Raw genomic sequence first — 21886 nt, forward strand, 5'->3', positions numbered from 1 at the left:
CGAAAAACCTCGACGGTGGCGCAAAATTTCTCATTTAAAAATATGTATTAGTGAAAGTTATCCTAGTCATGTGATTTGGCCTTGTGGATCAGTCCCGTAATAGGTACCCACGAGGCGCGGCGCAATAGGAATAAGCGGCTCCTCCCCGGAGATCCCCTTAGCTAGCAGCCAGGTATCTCCAAAGAATCGCCAAGTGGTGTTTGGTGATATATTCTTCCTCGACGATGGATAGCGGGTTATAGACAAGTTTTATATCCTGAGAGGCCTCTAGCAGGGTATATTGCCTTAGAAATATCAAATATAAGGTAGGATATTAGCGCTTAATGAAACTTGCTCAAACAAACAATAGGTCCAACTTGCTGAAAAAGAGTGGTATATATAGCTTCTAAAAATTGCCATGAACGTCGCGAACGGTAGTATATTTAGGATGGAGACTGCTTCGTAGGATAAACGGTGGATAAAAGCACATACATATGCTAGAGCTTCTATCTGGATAAGGAGCTAGAGGGGAGAAAAGGAGCAAGAGTTGTTGTCGCTTTATATACCGCTTGAAACACTGCTACTTACGTAATATGAAAAATTTCCAAAACAGGACTATCGCCAAGTTAAGTCCCATCTGTAATATTCCAATCATTAGTTACGTAATTAGTCTGATAAATTTATATATAAAGCTCTCCACTTCCTCTTCTTGTCCTTGTTATCTTTTTCTTTCTTTATTGTAGTTTAATACTTTATTTATTCTCGCAGTTTATCTTTTTTCACGCCATATCTTTTATTAATCTTTATCTGACCTTGACCCTTTTCTATTCATATACGATGGTTTCGTTGAACCCACTTCGATATATAGGTATGAGGCAGTATAACTTACTACATCCAACCCTTTCTTTCTCGACTATAGATAGTATGGTAGTTCTATCTTTTAATCTGTTAATTCTTCGCGTTAGCTATAACAGCCCCTAATCCTCCAGGAAAGGACCAATACCTGTCTCACTACTAGCCCTACCTGCTAAACGGCCTCATATCTTATTCTTAATGGAGCGATAAATCACCCATCCGCAGGCTCGATGTTGCAGTAGGCCACGCCTCCTGAGGCACATATGCTCTACCCGACTGGTGCCCAAACTTTCCACGGACAGGTGTCCTCGAGCCCTCGGAGGACGGGAAAATGGGCGATGCTGACCTCGCGGAGATACTGGATGACGCGGCCCCCTTCACTGTCCGGATGAGCTGAGCTTGCTGGGGGCGATGTACAAATCCTGGCTGTGACAGGAATACCTACCCTTGTCTCCAGCCCGTGTCCTGATTCGGGCAGATTCACAGATCCGCGCGTCCTGCATTATTCGCTACCCGTCGTGTCTTGGCCTGTTTGTGGACCTTGGAAATCGACGGGGGAACTGCATATACACTGCATTGGGAGTGCTGCGGCTTTGGTAAGTGGCAACTTCTTGGGAGAAAATACGCGAGTTTGGGGCGACGGTCCTCGCGAAGGGGTGTCACAGTCTCCATTGAAAGGCATAAATACCAAGTCATCTCCCTCTCTCCCTCTTCGTTCAACAGTCAAAAATCTCGCAGCTACTGCTAGGCTTGTGAAATATGCCGAGGATGATTCCCACTATTCTCGATGACGTTAGGGTTTTCCCTACTGAAAGCATTTTCGCATGGCATCGTCAGTTCCCGTCTGCGCAAAACATATCGAACGATGAGCTTCGCGACGATATTACCAAACTTGAACCTATCTCGCCGTACTCCTTGCCCCTTGTTTCAGGCGTCGAATACTCTGCCAGCGAGACAACTATGGATATAGAGGCAAATGCAACTTCTATCGTGGAGCCCGGTGATGCGGCCGGTAAGATACTAATTACGGCTGATTTATTGCTTACTAACCCCCTGTGCTCTTGGAAGACCTACCGATTGAATTAACGGACGATGACGACTGCCCTAATGAACCTGGAGAAACCTCTGGCTATGCAAATAGCGAGTCCAAACGCTCGCCGTCACCAATTTCCGTTGAGCGTGATGGGGAGATTAGCCACGAGTGGGAGGTAGAAGCTATTTTGGCACTCAAGAAGAAAAAAAAAGAGGCAGGGTGGTTTAAGGTGAAATTCAAAGGCAGAGAAGAGGCCGAGTGGCTACCCGAGGAGGATGTGTATCCTGGCTGCGAAGAGTTGATTAACGAATTCCTCTCCCAAACTCGTCGCCGCAGCTCAAAAAAGCGACACAGAGAACCATCTGTGGAACGCGGGCGCAAGAGACAGCGCAAGTAGGCTGGGCCCGGCGTTGCTCCCTATGTATCTACGTTTACGATGCCAATCTATTTTTGCCCTTACCATACATTCCTACAGCCCATTGGGCTTTCCAGCATTTTCCTGCTACTTGGATGGGATACTCTAAGTCAAATTCTGACAATCAAAAGCCAAGGAATTATCGTGATTAATACATGTGCAGCGGTTGATATAAATCATGAACAAAGCCGCATCAACGTTAGAGGCTAACTAAACCTATCGTATTTACTAATAGCCTAAAGATTTTCCCAGCAGGTCTGGTTGGAAATTTCCGAGGGTTGGCTATCGGAATGTAAGTCATTAAAAGTACCCGTGCTCCCCCCCTTGTCCTCTTCTACCCAACATAAGATCTGGCCAAGGGCTCAAAGCCATGTGGCCCCTTTCCGTTGAATATTGCGCTCTGATAATTTCACCCTACTCCTTGTTTCTGCTTCAACTTTTCGAGCCCACCAGGGCGTCAGTTTGGAACAATAATTTTCCGAAGCATGGGCATATATTGGACGTCTTGGACGCAATACGCTTTTATATCTGGAGATATCGGGCGCGGATTGAAAACCTCGTAGCTTCCACCGTGCTTAGGAAGAGACAGCTTCAACCCTTTGGCTTTCGTCGATTTCCCTAGCCTCTGCTCCTCCGAAGTGAGCCCACCGTCTCTTTCGATGCACCGTGACAACCCATTGACATATTTTTTTGGTCCCGTTCTTGTTGCAAGCTCCATCAACTGTATATCCTGGGCGCCTGATAGTTGGGTTTCGAAATGGGCAAATAGTGCATCAGAGTCCCTGCGGACGTCGAAAAAGACCTTGGGGATAGAGCTTGACTTGAGAACTGTCTTCAGAGTATCTCCATTACTTTCTGAGGTGAGAAACGTTCCGTTGCCGTGTCCGTGGATGTCAACAGACACGTGCAATTTCATGGTAGCACAAAGATCTAATGAATGGAAATAGCTCAGTGCGTTCTCTATCTCTTGCTTTGTTGCTTTGCCGCTTTTTTTTCTTTCCTCTTCATTTTTCTCCTTTTCCTCCTTCTCTCTCGTTTTGCTTTCTTACTCTCCTCTTTCACCCCTTTTTTAGGCACCGTCTTAGCACTATTCGCTTTCCCGGTTTTAATTTGTTTTTTTGACTTGGTCCGCTCCTTATTCTTTAAGCTGGGGGTCTTCCCACAAGTGATACCCTTATCTAGCCGCATTAGCCTCATGTTTGTTAAATTTTAGGTCTTCGAAGGAATAGCATCCCTACCTTGTTTATACCAGGTGCTAAATCTCCCACGCCTGTGTTCTGTAGGGTAGGCTGGCTCAAAGTTATCCCATTTTCCCCGGTAATCACCTGTAGAGATATGACCGTTCGCGCTTTTCGCCAACGTGATTCTTTCACGGCCAAGGCCCCAAAATCTGCAATCCAGATGTAGGTTTCATCCGCGGGCCAGGCCTGGTATGAGAAATCCTCCGCACCTCTGACCGTTGGGTGCACCATGTCTATCCGCGATACGGCACTGCCTCCAAATGCTCCTTTCAGAATCGGCTCCTCAATGGCCTGGTAGTTTGTCCTTCCCGAAGGATTAAACTTGTGCGGAGGAGGTGGTGTTAAAACTACGACTGTGGCACCTTGCGAGATATAGTAGGCAAAGATAGCGGAGGCCCCTTTCATATACTTGCTCCATCTGTCCGTCGACATTTTCGATTTGAGGCAAGAAGGGTGTTTTTTATCCATCAGCGAACCCATGGCCATACTCAGTGTCTGCATCCCGTGCTCCTTGGCCCATCGCTGAGCGCAGTCATACGGAACACCACTCCACATAACTTGACGATTCTAGGTACATCCACGGAGAAGCTTCCGAAGAATCTGCACCTCCTGCTCGACAGTCAAAAGCTCATGTAGAGCTCCTGAGCTCACTAATCGGTTCTCTAGGGCAGCATCTCGGGCACCGTCCATTTCTGTGTTGGATCGCTTTAGGAACGTCCTGACTGTAGCACGACGGCCTGCGTGGCTGATCTTCCGATGATCGTGAGTGGGTGGGCCAGGATATACCAGTTTGTGTGCTGAAGATAGTCAGGCGCTGGAACGTTTAACGTCAGTGCCCCGCCCCGTCCACCTTATCTCAGAGGCGACCAATCAACCGATAGGGTGGCGTCTCTACTGAACACAGCGGAACAGCAAAGTGATGCTGTAAACCCCGGAACACTACAGGAAAGGTCGCAAAATGGGCGTAAATAGATGAATGATGATGATGTCTAGACTACCAGGCCATTTCGGGCCTTTATATATGTGTGTTATGAGTGAACGGCGCTCCTCCACAGCTTTATAATAGGCAAGCCGTATCTGGTAATGCTCTCTTGTCTGACGACTCTTTGAGATGTATCTAGAGACTCGGATCTCCGGCGTTTACCACGAGTTGTTTTGTAAGAACCCATTGCTTCCACTTTCTGGGGTTTAACAATGAAAAATAGGGAACGAGTTTCTGACCACGACGGACGGTGCCAGTGTTTTATGCTTGCGTCCCACGAATCTCGTCAGGCGGCATCGTTCCGATTTAAAAGGCTGGAGGGAAAAGCAAGGGCCTCTTCCCAACTGCATGGCGTTTTCAAGCCCAGCTGCGTGTTAAGCGCCCGCGCATTAGCTCTCGGGGAGTAACTACGATCGACAGGGGTGTGCGGAAAAGCTTCGTTGCTTCGTTATGCGAAGTAGAGCTACGCTTACTTTGACAATGCCACTAGTATGTAATTTATAGAAACACGACATTGCAACACGAAGCAGGACTTTATTGTACTCGCGGCTTCTTGGATTTGTGCTCCAATGGCTCTCCGCCTCGCTTTGAGCTGCGCGGCACGGGTGTTTGACCGAAATTGTCCACTAGCTGTTGTACATCCTGTTCATCCAGCCACTTGCGTTTTCCGTGCTCGTATTGCACCAAGATTTCGGTGCTCCTCCCCACTCTCCTCGAACGTTTAATTTCGAGAATATCTTCAAGTTGATGCTCCTCGTTTATTGTCCCCGCGGTCCCAACTAAAGTTGGTGACGGCGAGCGTTCAAAATCACTGTTTGGTCGGCTAAAAGGTCCTCTGGGTTCGTGGAGGCAGTCATCGTCATTAGTAAGATCAATCGGTGCGTCTGTAGGCAAAAAGCGCGAAGAATTAGCCGTGGCAAGCAATAAACCCGCCAGAACCAGTACCTTACATGCACTGTCGCCACGATTTTTTGCGGAGGCCCCGGTAGCAATGGCGCCAGCTATAACCACAGCCACATTGTTGGCATAGCGATTGCGAACATCAGAAACCGAGGGTGAGGGAGGCAAACCAAGGTTAGGCGTGCCAGGGCGCTCATAACGTGAAGCGCATTGCGCTGACTGAGATTGATAGAAAATAAGGTAGAACTCAACATCTTCCGGGGGAGCAGGAAACATTTTGGGCGGACGTGTTGCAAAGCTGAATTTCTCAAGTAACCAGTCGTGTGGTTGCGAAATCTTTACGAACGAAGGGGGAGATGTCTCGGTATTTATGTTTTTCAATGGAGGCCGGCCTCCACGGGCCCTGCGCAGCTCACGTGTAGTCACCACTTGCCAAATAGTTACCACTTGCCAAAGCCGCAGCCCTCCAATGCAGCGAATATGCAGTCCCCTGTGGATTTCGAGCGCCAACATATGACGGCGGCGAATAATGCAGAACGCACAGGTCAGTGAATCTGCCTGTGTCAGAACACGGGCTATAAACAAGGATAGGCATTCCTGTCACAGCCGGAATTCGTACATCGCCCCCAGCAAGCTCAGCTCATCCGCACGGAGAAGGGCCGCGTCATCCGGTGTCTCTGCGAGGCCAGTGTCGCCCATTTCCCCGTTCTCCGTGGGCTCAAGGACATCTGTCTGTGAAAAGTTTGGGCACCAGTCGGGGTAGAGCACATGCGCCTCAGGAAATGTGGCCTACTGCAACATCGAGCCTGCGGATGGGTGATTTATCGCTCCATTAAGAATAATATATAAGGCCATTTAGTAGGTAGGGCTAGGGAGACAGATATTGGTCCTTTCCAGGAGGACGAGGGACTGTTGTAGCTGATGCAAAGCATCAACAGATTAGAAGGTAGAACTACCATACTGCCTATAGCAGAGAAGAGAAAGGTTGGATGTAGTAAGCTATACTACCTCATATACCGAAGTGGGTTCAACTAAACCATCATAAAAGAAAAGAGCCAAGGCCAGATAAAGATTAATAAAATGATACAACGCGAAAAAAGATAATCAACAGGAACAAATAAAGCATAATATAATAAAGGAAGAAAAAAGATAACAAAGACAACGAGAGGAAGTGGAGAGCTTTATACATAAAATTTTATTAAATTACGTAATAATTGAACTATTTGTCGGATATTGCATCACGTGACCTCATACGGCCCCTGGCATATCCACTTATACACGGCTCATGTAGGGTTAGCCCTTTTACACACATATATATATAGAGGCCCAAAATGGCCTATAAGCCTAGATATCATCATCATTCATCTCTCTACGCCCATTTTGAGCTCCTGATCGTAGCGTTCCGGGTTATACAGGAGCTTGCAATACCGGATTCACCTCTAAGCTGTTGCTTGTAAATAGTTTATTCCGTCATATATATGCTAAGGTTTAGCCTTTCCTAGAAAAGTTAAAATAATCTTGGCGCGGTACCTGAGCATGGCCTGTAAAGTAAACGTACTATATTGTAATATCCTCGTTTTTACTAAGTGATGACTAGGCGCTGTAATCTCGCACCCATAAGAAGTTTATGTTGAATCCGAAAGGCAGCCTCATATTATGTATACCGTAAACCACAGGACCCTATTAATTAATACCCTCTATGCCACCGAATCTCGCAGCCTCCTAGCATGATCTTATTTGTGATAATTCTTAGCAACTCGCTTACTAACCGCTAAATCGCTGCTGTTGCTGGCTGTAGTGTCCGCTTAGTTCAAAATATCCGCTCTAACCTCCATCACTTTCCATCTCCTTTACCGTCGTCATCGCCCTTGTCACCATCGTTATCGGTCCATCACGCCAGCCATGCTGGATGCCATCCGCGAACATCTTCTTGAAAGGCCTGACCAATATCTGGATGCAGTGTTTGGCTTCTTTATATATCGCCGATCCCAGCGGCGGCCCATCTTTTTCACGGTCATTCGGCCATCGCACACCTCACCGTATATAGCCGTGTTCGAGTTAGTGATCAAATCGGCCAATTTGGGTGTGTCTCCCACGTTGTGGAATAAATGAAGGTCGGCGGAAAACATGCTTCCCGGGTTTGTGTTACGGCAGCTGTGTCGAAACGCATTGATAATACTAATAGTCGTTGGAGTATTTTTTCGAAGAACATGACCACCAGAACCTAGAGAGGGGAATGAGTCTCCAGACCACTTGCAACTTCGGCAGCGAAACCTGAAAGACCATTTGCAGCTGAGAGTGTCATTAAAACGACTTGCCCCGATAAGCACCCGAGTGCCACAGTTGACGCCGTCACAGCCGACGACAGAGGCCGATAAGCTGGCGGCAACCATAAGACTTTGTGGGAGCTCCAAGTGACCCACGTCTTGTCTATGCTTAGCCCGAAGCCTTGGCGATTAACTGTTAGGGGTAAACAAAGAGGTGAAAGCGCCGCGGTTGTAACCTCTGCAGACGGCAAATTTAGCACAAAGCTACCGATGTCCGTGTTGAGCTGTGATCCAGTTGCATCAAAGGCTAAGTTCGTGAGGGTCGTGCCCACATCAAGCATTGCAATACAGTTGCCTGTTGCTATATCCCAGAGCCTAACGGAAATTATTTCACCTGACGCCGATGCAAGCCGGCTGCCATCTGGCGAGAATGCAAGTGAGCGGACAAAATCAACACCACCTTTTAATGTCATAGCACATTTGCCTGTGACCGTATCCCAGAGCTTGAGCGGCCCTTCCCCGACCTCGAGCGGCCCGTTATCCGGGACAAGCCATCTACCGTCTGGTGAGAACGCGATTGAGTGGACGGGAAAGCGGTTATCGCATTCAAGTGTTGTAATATAGCAGCCTGCTGCCACATCCCAGAGCTTAACAGTTTTACCACTTAATGCAAGCTTTCTACCATCTGGTGAGAATGTGACTGACAAAACACGGTCACTATAGCCTTCAAACGTCAAAATGCAGTTACCTGTTGCCACATCCCAGAGCTCAAGAGTTGCGTCATACGATACGGAAGCAAGCTTGCTGCCATCTGGTGAGAATGCGACTGACCGAGCAGCCCAGCCACGGCCTCCAAATGTTGCAATACAGTTTCCTGTTGGCACATCCCAGAGCTTGATAGTTGCATCAGACGATCCTGAGGCAAGCTTTCTGCCATCTGGTGAGAATGTAACAGAATTGACACGGCGGCTATGGCCTTCGAATGTTGTATTATAGTCACCTGAAACATCCCAGATCTCAACAGTCCCGCCTGATGCTGAGGCAAGCTTGCTGCCATCTGGTGAGAATGCGACTGAGGCAGCAGAGTTGCTATGACCATCAAATATTGCTATACAGTTGCCCGCTGCCGCGTCCCAGAGCAAGACAGATGTATCATATGATGCTGACGCAAGCTTGCTGCCATCTCGTGAGAATGTAATAGAGTTGACTGCATCACCATGGTGCTCATCAAATGTCCTAGTACATCTGCCTGTCTCTAGGTCCCAGAGCTTGATAGTCAGGCCTGAACCTGATGCTAGCTGACTACCATCGGGTGAGAACGCAACCGAGTTTATGCCTTCGAATTTCCTAGTACATTTGCGTGTTGCCATATCCCAGAGTATAACAGTGCCATCAAATGACACTGACGCAAGCTGGGTGCTATTGGGTGAAAACGCAACGGAGTCAACGGCGCCACTATGACCTTCAAAGGTTGTAATGCATTTGCCTGTTGCAACATCCCAGAGCTTGACAGTCCTATCATCCGAAGCTGCATCTATTACGTTATAATAACCCGACGCTGATGCGAGCCACCTCTCGTTTAGCGAAAATGCGATCGAGTTAACACAGCTACTGTGGCCATTGAACGTCAAAATACACTCGCCTGTCACCACGTCCCAGAGATCGACAGTCGATGTTGACACAGTGTCGTAATCAGATAGCCGTACCGATGCGGACGCGAGCCGGCTCCCGTCTGGTGAGAATGCAACTGAACTGAACCAATCGAGTTGGCAACTGAGTTCCATAGTACAGTGGCCTGTCACTGCATCCCAGAGCGTGATATCTTCTGACGCCGATACAAGCTTGCTGCCATCCGGCGAGAATACAACCGAGTTGACGGAGCCGGAGCCGCGACGGCCCTCAAGCGTCACTAAACACGCATCCCAATTGGTGGCAACCTTTGGAAATAAAGATATCCAACCTGGGAATTGGTCTTTAAACATCTTTCGAACTTCACTAGATTCCGGCAAAAATATAATAGTCGAACAGTAAATCTGGAGAGGCGATGAGTCGATAATGGAGCAATTACTAAGAATGACTCGTCTAATGTCACGAAGAAATATCGATACTTTGCCGCTGTTTATTGCCTGAATAGAGTAAATTAGTACTTTGGCTGATATGGTAGCAAAGAACACACATACATCAAGCTGACCCAATAAGTTGTCTACCATACGGATACTCTCTGAAATATGCCCCAAAATACTTAGAGCCTCAAGCCAGTGCAAGAGATGACGGGTGAGAAAGTGGTGTACGTGGTCACCATCCTGTACAGTGCCATCGCTTTCGTTGAGGTGGTAGACCCAGTGCAGACAAGCATATCGAACCTCGGATGGCAGGTGAATATGTATAGTCTGTTGGTCGATCTCCGACCGCAGCTTTCCCGGCAGCCCCAGGTTGCAAACATCCCTCCTAAGGTTATCACCCGTTGATAGCAGTTGAATGCATCGGATCGATAGCCTTGCATGCGTTTCTCGTTCGTCAACCCAGAACGGATTTGCGTTGCGGTTTTTACGGTCAATGAGGAAATCGCGGAAGGACAGGTGGAGTAGCTTAACAGGGGTGTGCAGGTCCGAGGGGATATGTAAGACGGAATGTAACCCATCTAGCCTCGAGTTAACACTTCTCTGAGATTTTCCAAGCAGTCGGGCAAGTGATATAGCAGGGAGAGGATCTGCAAGGAGCACGATGGCGCCAACAATTTCGCGGAACCACCTTAATATGTCAGCTTTCTCAGCTTCGCTGCGATTTACCGATCCTGAATCGGTACGCTTAAGGAGAAGCTGGTTTAGAATTGGGAGATAGGTTGTGTGAAGCTGAGAAAGTCCACCTGTTTTGTAGTATTCCAGAATTTTGTCCAACTGTTCCTCGGGGTCTCCACAGCCTCGGTCGGCAATGAAGCGACAAGCCGTGGACGCGAAGATAAACAGCGGTACAGCCATATCAACAAGACTCTGAAATTGGGTAGAAGGGGGCCAATCTAATGGCATCCCTAAACCCGTTAGAACAGTCCTATTGAAATCATCCCGAATTTGGGCCAGCCGGAAGCGTAAGAACGTAGATATGTCTTTTGCTATATCGGGCCTAGGGATTTCATGGAGTGCCAGGTCATTGTAGCTGTCACTAGTATCATTAAAGCCAAGTCGTATGGGCAACTCGGGCCTACTAGTAACAAATAATCTTAGGCGGATAGAAGTAACTTCTTTTGCTCTAGATAGAAGGCGAACGATAGCTGAGGCGTCATCGCCTCGGTCGCATTCATCGAGTGCATCAATCACCACCGATATCAGCGCAGGAATATGAGGGTTGTCCTTGCAGTTCTTTAAAGGTTCAAGGATTAGCTTCTCAAGCTGTTCTTTTTTGGATCTGTCGGCAATGGCAAAGTCGCTCTCAATAGCGTCCCGAACGTGCGGAGCTAAGGGAGGTAAGTGGTGAGCTAGCTGAGAAGCAATTGTAGTGAAAAACATGGATGCTTTGCCACGATCACCTTCACCCCTCTTGAAGAAGAAACTGGCGCCAAGCAAGTTTTTGTCGGAGAGATGGGCAGCCACGGTGCGGGATATTGTAGATTTGCCAGTCCCTGCCATACCATGTAGCCAGAAGATGCATTTTCCGTGCGGGTCTTCGACCCACTTGTAGATGTCGGCGAGAAGGTTTATTCGGGTATCGGGATGGCATTTGGGGTCATGTTCATTGGCTTCAGAATCAAAGGTGGCACCTCTTGCTATCGGGAGTCTTGACAAATCGATTTTGTGGTGAGAATCAAATGATGCCCCTTTCGCGATCCGTAATATACCCAGGTCAATTTTTTGATTAAGAGGGTTTGTTCCCTTCCTGGCTTAGAAGTAAGCTATTTCCACCACAATTATTTATGGACCGTGATACGCACCAATGGACATTTCCAGTCGCCTCTTGTGGATTTAGAACTATCTCATCGTGAGTGGTGATTCTATAGAGCCACACACAGAGCCACACACAAACATACCAATTCTGCGTCTTTTAACCAACCTCTCCTCATATTCCTACGTTGGGTTATTATATCTTCTAGTAAAAAGCATTATTCTGCACTTACAGTCACCATACGTTCGAGATCACTCCTCACCATCTCTATAAAAAAAAAAGTCAGCTTGAGTTTTATTCATGACCTAGGAAAAGTTTTCGATATACACACTTCCTTTCAGTCCCAGATTGCGAACGCAGTCCCGTATCCGAAATATTCTGTCCGTATGTGTGAGATACCCATCCGTGGCCGATTTGATATCGCCATTCCTGTTGTACTCATCTATGCCAATATCCTGTAGCCCATGCTCTACATTAAATCGAAAATAGCGTTTGGTATCATAATGTCCCCGCCACCGGTCTATAAACTCTGCTTCGGTGCTTTCTGTCTCGGTAGCAATCTCCACAAGAGTCTTCCTTAGAAACCGTGAGAAACTTTTTTCAAATGGCTTTACACCCGGATTGCCAGTTCCAATCGAGATAAAACACTTAACTAGTGGTTTTAGTTCCGCTGTTTCAGGACACCAGATATTCGATGCTTCTCTCTCTACCTCGTTGACAGGATTGTTTGCTCCAAAAGCGCCATCAGCGAATGTTCGGTCATCAATAGAAACTGGGTCGAAGAATGTCGTTGCTGCAGAAGTTGCAAGGGCTGCCTGGCATATCGTTGCCGAAATACTCGGCTGATCAAGAAGTTTATAGCTCCGAAGCCGCACAGTATTTTTCGTGTAGCGATCGGTGGCACATACGAAGCTGGTCTGGTTAGAGACATGGCTTTGCATAAGAGTAATCATGTGCACTTACACATGGCACCCTCGCTTCGTTCCATCATTGAGAAACTCTGTCTCAGATATATTTTTCTTCGAAATCACCGCTTTAATAGCATTCTCAAGCTTAGCTGAGTCGAATCGTGCCTGAGTTTTGCCCTTGAGATCTGTTGGAAGTCGGTGAAGCTTTTCGCCAAACACAGCTTTTGCGAGATTGTTATATGCTTCAATACATTCATCTACGTCCATTTCGAGTCGTCCAAGCATGATAGCGATAAGTCTATAGTGTCAGTTCAAGTTTGTTCCTCCCCAGTATATAGGTTATCTTACCCGCCAGTGCTAGTTCCGCCGATGAGGTCAAAAATCTCACAAGGCTTTACTCGATTTTTATGCTTCTTTTCACCATTAAGCCGATCCATGATGGCTTTCAAGATGTAAAGCGAGGATAGCCCTCGCACCCCGCCACCATCCAAAGATAGAAGGCAAAGTCCATCTCGATCGACGGGATTTAATTCTCCACCATACCCGGTGGCCGCTTGTTGTTCCATATGTTGTATTAGGGTCAGGTTGATTTTTTTTATCCGTTTCCAGTATAACAGGAATGTCGTTGATGATAGCGCTGGCAGCTGTGGACAAGGCTGAAAATTGGGTTGATCCGAGCGGGGTATGCCCACTGATCTTCCACATCGGCCAACATTTTTTCCGAAGTCAATCTCCACGTCATTGAGAGATTGATAATCACGTATTGTCAGCAGTGTCAGGACCAAGTGAGCTATGGCGCTTTGCTGGTTTATTCAAATGGGGGACTGCTGGCTGGTCACATATATACGAAATGGCATAAAGTTATTCAGCCCTCCAGTTTCGGATATTCATCAGGAATTTTCATATTGGTTTGGTCATCTCATATATACTTACAGTAAAACAAAATGTAACAGTATGGTACATTTAGTTTACAGACCATTCGTAGGTACCGCACCAAGACTCTTTAAACCATTCTAGGTAAGGCTAAACCTTAACATGCATCTGGCGGAATATATAATTTATAAGCGGCCTCAAAGGGATGAAACCAGTATTGCAAGCTACTGTACAGCATTTTGTTGCTGTTCCGCTGTGTTTCGTGGAGACGCCACCCTATCCGCTGATTGGCCGCCTCTGAGACTATTTGAAGACGGAACTTAGCTTGGCAATATTCCTGTTTTGGAAATTCATCATATTACATAAGCAGAAAAGTATATAGAGGCAGCAACTCCTGCTCCTTTTTCCTCCTCTAGCATACGTATGTGCTTTCATTCACCGTTTACCCTACGAAGCAATCTTCACCCTCAACATTCATGGCAAGTTTTAGAAACTCTTTTTCAGCAGGTTGGACTTAATGTTCGTTGAAGCAAGTTTCATTGAGCGCTAATATTCTACATACCTTATATTCGATATTTAAGGCAATATACCCTGCTGGAGCTTCAAAATATAGAACTTGTCTATAATCTCTATCGTCGAGGAAGAATATATCACAAAACACCACTTGGCAACTCTTTAGAGATACCTGACTGCTAGCTAAGGGGATCTCCGGGGAGGAGCCGCTTATTCCTATTACACAGCCTCTCGTGGGGCCGCAGACGGTACGGCACATAATCCTGGAATGCCGAAACTGGGCGGACGAACGACACCGAATGTGGGCAGGCAAGTCTCCATGCGTGGACATCAAACGCATTCTCTGTAGCTCGTCAATGGCGGTACCGGGGCGAGATAGGATACTATAGCGAGGCTATCTCTCAGTTCCAAGTGTGGCTTCAGTCAGTGCCTTGGTCGGATAAAGGCTGAAGGTCCTTATAAGCAATGAAGACAAAGTTGGCCTGGTCAATAGGCAAAGGGTATTCGATGAATATTATAAAAGATAAATAGAATATGCTTTGTATTAAGCAGTATAGTAAAACTGTAGCTGGTTTGATCGCGAGTATAAGACTCTTGATCCTAATATAATGAACATCTTTATATACAAGTCCTTGTATATCCTGTTCTCCCGAGTCGCTTAGTCGCGCCGTCGACTTCGTTGACCTGGCGACTTGTTGACTCTCCCTGCTCTCTTGGTCGCTCTGGTGAGTTGGGCGACTGGGCGAGTGGAACATCATTGTCCCGCTCCGTCTTGTTTGTCCAATGAGCGTATATCCTGAGGCTGCGCAGCAGGTGGTCTGTAACATATCCCCTTCCAAGTCCGACAGGCACATTTGCCCTAGCCTTTTTGATAGTTGTGGCCATGTCCCTGTATCTCCGGCCGTTGATGCCACAATCTTTATACGCCGCGTATCGATGCCAGATATCGTAAAATCAGATATATCTCTAAGCGTATATACTACCTATTCGATCCACATGCCCGAAGTCGTTAATAAATCTATCATTTAATTTCAGAACCTGTTTCAGGTGGTGAACGCATAGACGGGATCCGTGCACAGTAGCCAGGGTATGTGATAGAGATACTATGTTTTTAATCTGGCTCCAATCACCCGTTAGCCTCGCGGAAAATAAGTAAATCCGCAATAGACCTACCTCTCGGCCATTCAGATCTAATGTTTCCAAGGAATTAAGCTCAGCTGCGGTTATATCCGCAGGCCCCTGATGAGTGTTAGCTTTAGAGATGAAATACTTCCAGACATGCTTCCGCTGCTCTCGACTAAGGCCATCATATCTTAGCTTCAGATGCACTCTGTTAAGTATAGCATCGTCAAATTCAGTTACGCGGTTAGTCGTTAAGAACAAGATTCCCTCGGAGTATTCTAGCGCGCGAAGGAAGACGGCAACCAGCCGGTTATGATGGTCGTTAAAATGTGAACGACGTTCAAGGAACACGTCAGCTTCATCCAACAGGAGTATAGCACCACAGTGTTTAGCTATCTTGAGGATAAGTTTGAGGGTGGCCTCAAGCCTGCCAGGCTCAGCGATTAATTCGCCAGCCGATATCTGTATTTGTTAGAGCGAAGCACAATTTTGGGATATGTGTCGTTATAAGTTAACCTCACCGAGTAAAGAGGGCGATGGAGGTGCTCAGATAAGGCTTCGGCGGTCAGAGTCTTTCCAACGCCTGGCGGCCCACTAACGACTAATATGTTAGCGAATGAAGCGAGAGAGAACCGGAGCTAGGGATCGTACTGTAGGATCACGTTGAGGCCATCTCCCTTACCCCTAACGACGTCATCGAATGGTAAGCTGCATACGATACCCAATTGCTTCATAGCGAGGGAAGTGAGGAGGTCTTTATTTTCGGCTGGAATGGCCAGGCATTTAAAGGGGTTGGAAGCCCAAGTAACTTCACCGATATTAGCAACAGCAAACTCAACTATACATTTGTCAGCCATTTTCACAGTATCTTATACACCGAGAACCTACGGAATCGCTTGTCGTTAAGGCTAAAACCGAGGACCGTGGGGCAGCTCGTCAGCAATGCATCGTCTTTTATATTGGATAGCCGGACGTCACTCTGTTTGAGGTTCTCATTTTGGCACTGTCCAAGCCTCACTAAGTTAGAGTCGGTATCACGGGCCCCATTATTAGCGAGCGTGTATGAATCCCTCACGTCGATCCATGGTCTTGGGTAATTCGGGTTCATCGACTGGAAAAACGCGGCATCGATCACAACGCGGCCATTAACGTTAACCTTCACAATCTCGCCGTTCTCTACGAAGAAGGCGCGGCCATGGTATTGCCTAGTATGTATCCCAGCCAGCTGGTAAAATTTACGGCCGCACTCGAGGAGACTCTGTCTCACGTTGTCCTTCCTTGGGTGGTAGGCAAGAGGGAATGCTGGAAGAGAGCGGATCAAGCGCAGCCCCGTAAACCTGGGTATCCTGAGTCGTATCGTGGCAAGTCCAAATTCTTTTCCATCAAAGTCCAAGTAGTGGGTCACTAGACAGAAGTATTCTAGGCCATTATATTCCTCATTCTGTGCCGTGTCGAACACAACGCATCTCGGTTTCTCTGTGCCACTGCAGGTTCCATACACAAAAGAACCGGGTTTAAATATAGCCCAGAGGAGATCATATGTAATTTCCCCAATACTTAGCAACGGTGCAAGGCGTTTAGAGATAGAGGCGTAAGCTCCTTCAACATGGGCGACTAGTATAGCTAGATGCCGCCCGTGCTCCTCCACGTGAACCGCACGCTGCGCCTCGACAAGCTCGGAAAGGAAGAGATATAAAAGGTTTTGCTCAACCTATACTCGGGTCAATATTAGGTTTTAGGTTATTGAATCTTGGAATTACCGTGGGCTTATTCTCGCGCAGATTTAAAGGAACATTGGCTCCTTTCATAATATCGTAAACTATACCACATAAAAATTTCGACTTAATATCAACGTAGGTGGTGGGCTCCTTTGAAACTTTATCTGAGGCCAAATTGTTAGTCAAACACTCTAGGGGAGGAGGGAAGAATTAAATCTGCGCACCAACTCGCACCCGCACAATAAAGATATACTGCTCAAGCTCACTGTCTTTCTGCTCCTCGAAGAATTCCACTACCTTGTATCTCGATATGCGATTATCCCAGCTTCAGATTTTAGATTAGCAACTTTACAGCCAAGGCATCTGGGAAGACAACATTTCTCTAATGATCTTGAACTTAGGCTTCGAAGCTTCTGTTTCGCTAGAACTATCAGACAACGTTGGTTGCCTGGTAGTCTCAGTTTGATCGGTATCTTCCATTTTAGATAGGTAGTTGAAGTAATCAGTTGTACTCTGACACAAGATTTAGAAACCATTTTAGAGTGTTGTGTTAGTTATAGCTCGTCGTTAATATTATCATGAGCAGGAGTGATCCTTTTTTTCAAGCCAAAAGGCGAGCCTGCTCTTTGTACGCTTAACCCTACCACTTTGGGTCAATATTTAGGGCTTTGTTAGTTATCTAGTGCCACATATCTTACATAGACATATAGACCGGCTATAGACAGATACCATCATTTATTTATTTCTGGTCTTTTTAGCACCTTGCTCGGTAGTCCCTAGTGCCAGTCGGCATCGTAATGCCGCATTTCTGCTCCGCTTAGGTTGCGGCATAATTATAGTGATGCGAAAAGCTAGAAATTCACGATGATGAAAGAAATATACATATATGTAACCATGTTTCGCGGCCAATGTATGTTAACGAGAGTTTCCACCGACTTCAAGCACCAAAGATAGGCTATCACGCAGTCTGTTAAAATCAGGAGACATTTCATCCATCGTTTGCTCTGCTTTGTGCATAGAATCTTCCCGCAATCTTCTAGTATGAATGTTGTAAACAAAAATACAAGGGGCTATAACTGACATACTATATGATCCACTATCTAACCATTATCGTACTAGTCCAGCTTGGCATAAACTTGAAGCAAAGAGCAAAGAGTGTTGGAGTGTCAAGGTGATTTTGCAACAGACTGTAGTTAAATAGGACTTAAAAGTGTTATAGACCATCTGCGGCGCAGCCCAGATAAATACGCTCATTGGATAACAAGATTCCGGACGGAATAACTACTTAAATCACGTGACTTGAAGTCCAACGCGCCAAGGCCAGAACCAGTCCAAGTGATGGACTAAAGGAAAGTCAAGTGACATAGACTTTCAGGGAATACATATGTTGTAGGAGACAGATCGGTACCGGGGCGAGGTAGGATACTATAGCGAGGCTATCTCTCAGTTCCAAGTGTGGCTTCAGTCAGTGCCTTGGTCGGATAAAGGCTGAAGGTCCTTATAAGCAATGCGGATAAAGTTGGCCTGGTCAATAGGCAAAGGGTATTCGATGAATATTATAAAAGATAAATAGAATATGCTTTGTATTAAGCAGTATAGTAAAACTGTAGCTGGTTTGATCGCGAGTATAAGACTCTTAATCCTAAGGTAATGAGCGTCTTTATATACATGTTGTATATCGTGGCTCAGAGCCAACCCCTCATCCGGTCTGTACGGCAGACTTCGCTATGTATGTGTAGCGCGGCTTTGGCTCTTCGCGATGCTTGGCAATCGCGCTCTGTATATCACGTGACCCATGATGTTGTTCCGTTCCGGAACTCTGTCCAATGAGCGTATATCCTGGGGCTGCGCCGCAGGTGGTCTGTAACATAGGGTTTGAGAAGGGGTTTGTACGTTCTGATATATGGAAGCCAATTTCGAGCCCATCTGTATCAAACCCTATTTTGAGATGTGGTGAAACCCTCCCAGAAGTATGTATGACCCAGGACAAGAGTCCCACCAGTTTCGGCTGTTGAACACGTGCGCCGATATTCTCGAGGCAGCCAAATCGTATCTTTACTCTGCAGGCTCACCCACTAATCCCCCAATGTAGGTACTTCAATGTTGTATCTCAATGATTTACATACAGTGTGTTGCAGAATCAGCTTGACGCCCCAACACTCTTCGCTCTTTGTTGAATGCCATCCTGAAACAAGCTGGTATGTATGTAGTTAGTATCTAGAAATCACATAATCAAGGCCTGTAATATTTATAGCCATCAAGGAATTTTTTGCTAAAGTGAAGGCGTCCATTAAAACTGGCAAGTCTACAAGATGGGCCTGAGCCAACAAGGGTTTGGTAATATCCTTGAATGCTATGTACCTAAATCGTGCAGAAAGTAGGCATAATGGTACAGAATCTAAATCCTTGGGCAATCGCCAACTGCGTCAACCCCAACTGCATCAACCCTATAAGCCCCGATAAACCCCTTCTCGTCCGCTGGATGCCTTATAATTTCTCCCAGTCATCCATAGTACTACCCTAATATATCTTAGCTTCAGACTTTTGCATAGAGGTTAAGGAAGGATATAAAGTTACCGGCTCATTGACAGTAGATTTTGCCTTCTCTTCCACCAGGGTTTTCTCCTTCTTTTCCACCAGGGCTCTGGCTTGCTCCACAATGGCAAGACAATCTTTTGTGGCCTCCCTTTCTTCTGATAAGTCGACAAATTTTTTGACAGACTGATATCGGGGTGTCCACTATCGATGTAGTTTTGGGCGATGGTTTTGAAGTGGGAATGTGCTTTATCCATTTCCTGAGCTTTAGTTGTATTTTCTGAATCTGAACGGTATGATTGGGCCGCCGACTCAAAGTCATTACAGGCTTCCTGTATATGTGTTGGGACGCAATGATTGTCCATCTTCGAAGGATTTTAGTAGAGGATGAAAGATTAAACTAAAAACCAGATTTTGAAAATAATGTGATATTTGTGAATAGTGCTGAAAGACAATTGCGGGGTTGAGGTTAAATTAAGTTGACTAATCATGTGATTAACTCTCAGAGGCGGCCAATCAACCGATGGCGTGGCGTCTCTACGAAACACAGCGGAACAGCAATGAAATGCTGTAAAGCCCGGAACGCTACGACCAGGAGCTCAAAATAGATGTAAAGAGATGAATGATGGTCATCTCTAGGTCTACGGGTCATTTTGGGCCCCCATATATGTGTGTGGGAAAGAGCTTAACCCTACGTGAGCCGTATGAGGTCACGTGATGCAATATCCGACATTAACTAATATCAGAGCCTAGTGATTGAGCTGTTTGGTACATATGTACCAAGTCCCTGGCTCATATCGCTTGGGGACCATCCGGCCGACTGGCCCTGCTACACCCTCTCTACAACAGATATATAGCTGATACAGTATGTGTGTGTGTGTGTGTTTCATTTACCCTGACCTCTCCCCTGGGGGATATGCAGGCTACCACAACTATCTCTACCCTTATGTCTAATCTATGGTGTTCTATTACATGCAGACGAAATTAGAGCCTCGTCTTGGGGGCCTACGTTTGTTCCGTCCTTGTGTCCTTTTCTGTCCATTTCTATAGAACTCCATGCCGGGTTGACCTTGGCTTGGGCTTGTACCTAGCTAGGCTAAAGCGAGTGCCCAGCAAGTAGAGCTCCCTTGGCGCTTCCCTGTCATCTGCAAAGAACAAGATGACCGTGGAAGTTCCGATAAACCCAGGGGCGGCGGCAAGCTTGGCTGAATTGTAGTCTCTGATCTCCTGTTCCAAAGTGCTAGCAGCCACTGGCTGCTTGAGATACAAGATTCGTCTGGCCCATCTGTCTTCATCCTGGACCCGTTTGACTGGTGGCAGTCCTGGCATCCAAAGGTGCTGGCATTTAAGAACCGCCTCCACTGTGCTTCTGCAGGTCACCACTAAGTTACCCTGTCTGGACCGAGCAACTCCGACAACTTCAGGGAAAGGGAGGTGTTTGTTGAGGTTATCTCGAATTGTGACCGGGTTGAAGTCCTCCCCCACCTGTGTCTCCATTATCAGGGTGAATCGCTGCAGTGATGCTGGTGTTGGGTTGGTATCCCTTGATGTTGTTCGCGAATCGGTTCGCAGATCGGTTCGGTTCTTTGGTTTTGATCTCGGTTTTGGGGGTGCTGGGCCCCTGGTCGTGGCTGCCTGTGCGTAGGTCTTGGGTCTCTGTTCTGCCGTGGGGGGTGATAGCGGGGTCTCCTCTGTGGTTTGAGGGGGTCTATTTGCCGTGTCCACAACATGCTGCTCTGGCGGCGAAGGTGCTTCTGGTGTAGGTATTACTGTTTGTGCGACTGCGTCTGCAGTCTTGACTTCCAGTTTTATCGGAGGGACATCGGTTCCTGATGCGGACTGGTTCCAAAGTGCCTGTATGTCCGCCATGGTGCTATTACCTCGGTGCTCATAGGCTGCTGCGGTAAGAGTAACTGCCAGTTCGCAGAAATCTCGCCAGATTGGGTGGCCGTCCTTTAGGCCGTCAAAACAGTAGTCATAATCCAGAGATGGGTGGGCCACGCGGATCGTGTAGATTTCAGGGGCCGGAGCTGGAGCTGGGGTATAAGTGCTTTGCTGTGTCGTCACTAGAGCAGCTGAAGAAGCTGCTTTCTTCTTTGGCGAGGATTGGGTACTGTTGTTTTTGCGTTTTCGCGGCATCTTCTCTCCAGCAATTCTACCTCGCGATACAGTCGCTGATACAGTACGTTGCAAAATTGGCTTTCCCTGCTCAATACTCTCTTTGTTTCTCCTGCATATATGCCAAGAGGCGCTAGTAGGTATGTGGCTAGCATAGTAGTATTGTGTTTCGATGGTATGGTACCAAACAAGACTGTGACAACCACCTTTGTACCATGCCCGTTCTGTTCTAGTGTAGGACGACGACTTTCACTGACCTGCAGTGAGGAAAGAATCAACGCTCGCAGCCACCTTAGATGCTATGCAGAAATGGCGCCAAATCTAGCACAATCAACTCGGTCCCTCATTTATGATATGTTAAATAGCGGCGAACCACTAACAACCTCCCAAATCGCCGACGCTGCTGGGTGCAGCAAGCAGACGATCAAGAACATACGCTCGAATATGCGGCTGTTTGGTGGCCCTAGGGCACCACCAAATCGCGTTGGCCGGCGACGAAGTATCACACCATCCATGCTAGAAGCCCTTTGTGACCATTTGCTTGAAAAGCC

General features: G+C 46.9%; 6 protein-coding genes across 6 annotated transcripts; 1 reads left to right on the forward strand and 5 right to left on the reverse strand.

Annotated features, from left to right (window-relative positions):
* Positions 1–1593: 1593 nt before the first annotated feature.
* Positions 1594–2264, forward strand: GIQ15_03601 (uncharacterized protein; the record flags this gene model as incomplete). The annotated part of the gene is made up of 2 exons (XM_033551018.1): positions 1594–1846; positions 1903–2264. 2 exons carry the CDS (start codon positions 1594–1596, stop codon positions 2262–2264), a joined length of 615 nt encoding a protein of 204 aa, XP_033408179.1.
* A 475-nt stretch (positions 2265–2739) lies between these two features.
* Positions 2740–3955, reverse strand: GIQ15_03602 (uncharacterized protein; the record flags this gene model as incomplete). The annotated part of the gene is made up of 3 exons (XM_033551019.1): positions 2740–3212; positions 3332–3460; positions 3532–3955. The coding sequence occupies 3 exons, from the start codon at positions 3953–3955 to the stop codon at positions 2740–2742; spliced, it is 1026 nt and encodes a 341-aa protein (XP_033408180.1).
* A 1084-nt stretch (positions 3956–5039) lies between these two features.
* Positions 5040–6104, reverse strand: GIQ15_03603 (uncharacterized protein; the record flags this gene model as incomplete). Its single annotated transcript, XM_033551020.1, has 3 exons — positions 5040–5389; positions 5456–5808; positions 6025–6104. The coding sequence occupies 3 exons, from the start codon at positions 6102–6104 to the stop codon at positions 5040–5042; spliced, it is 783 nt and encodes a 260-aa protein (XP_033408181.1).
* A 1525-nt stretch (positions 6105–7629) lies between these two features.
* Positions 7630–9042, reverse strand: GIQ15_03604 (uncharacterized protein; the record flags this gene model as incomplete). The annotated part of the gene is made up of 1 exon (XM_033551021.1): positions 7630–9042. One exon carries the CDS (start codon positions 9040–9042, stop codon positions 7630–7632), a length of 1413 nt encoding a protein of 470 aa, XP_033408182.1.
* Positions 9043–14953: 5911 nt separating this feature from the next.
* On the reverse strand, positions 14954–17162 carry GIQ15_03605 (uncharacterized protein; the record flags this gene model as incomplete). Its single annotated transcript, XM_033551022.1, has 8 exons — positions 14954–14962; positions 15016–15426; positions 15486–15565; positions 15647–15802; positions 15853–16675; positions 16725–16846; positions 16907–17007; positions 17080–17162. The coding sequence occupies 8 exons, from the start codon at positions 17160–17162 to the stop codon at positions 14954–14956; spliced, it is 1785 nt and encodes a 594-aa protein (XP_033408183.1).
* Positions 17163–20261: 3099 nt separating this feature from the next.
* On the reverse strand, positions 20262–21356 carry GIQ15_03606 (uncharacterized protein; the record flags this gene model as incomplete). The annotated part of the gene is made up of 1 exon (XM_033551023.1): positions 20262–21356. The coding sequence occupies one exon, from the start codon at positions 21354–21356 to the stop codon at positions 20262–20264; it is 1095 nt and encodes a 364-aa protein (XP_033408184.1).
* Between the last annotated feature and the right edge of the window lie 530 nt (positions 21357–21886).

The sequence above is a fragment of the Arthroderma uncinatum genome (assembly GCF_011692745.1).
Source record: "Arthroderma uncinatum strain CBS 119779 chromosome Unknown scaffold2, whole genome shotgun sequence".
NCBI classification, from domain to species: domain Eukaryota; kingdom Fungi; phylum Ascomycota; class Eurotiomycetes; order Onygenales; family Arthrodermataceae; genus Arthroderma; species Arthroderma uncinatum.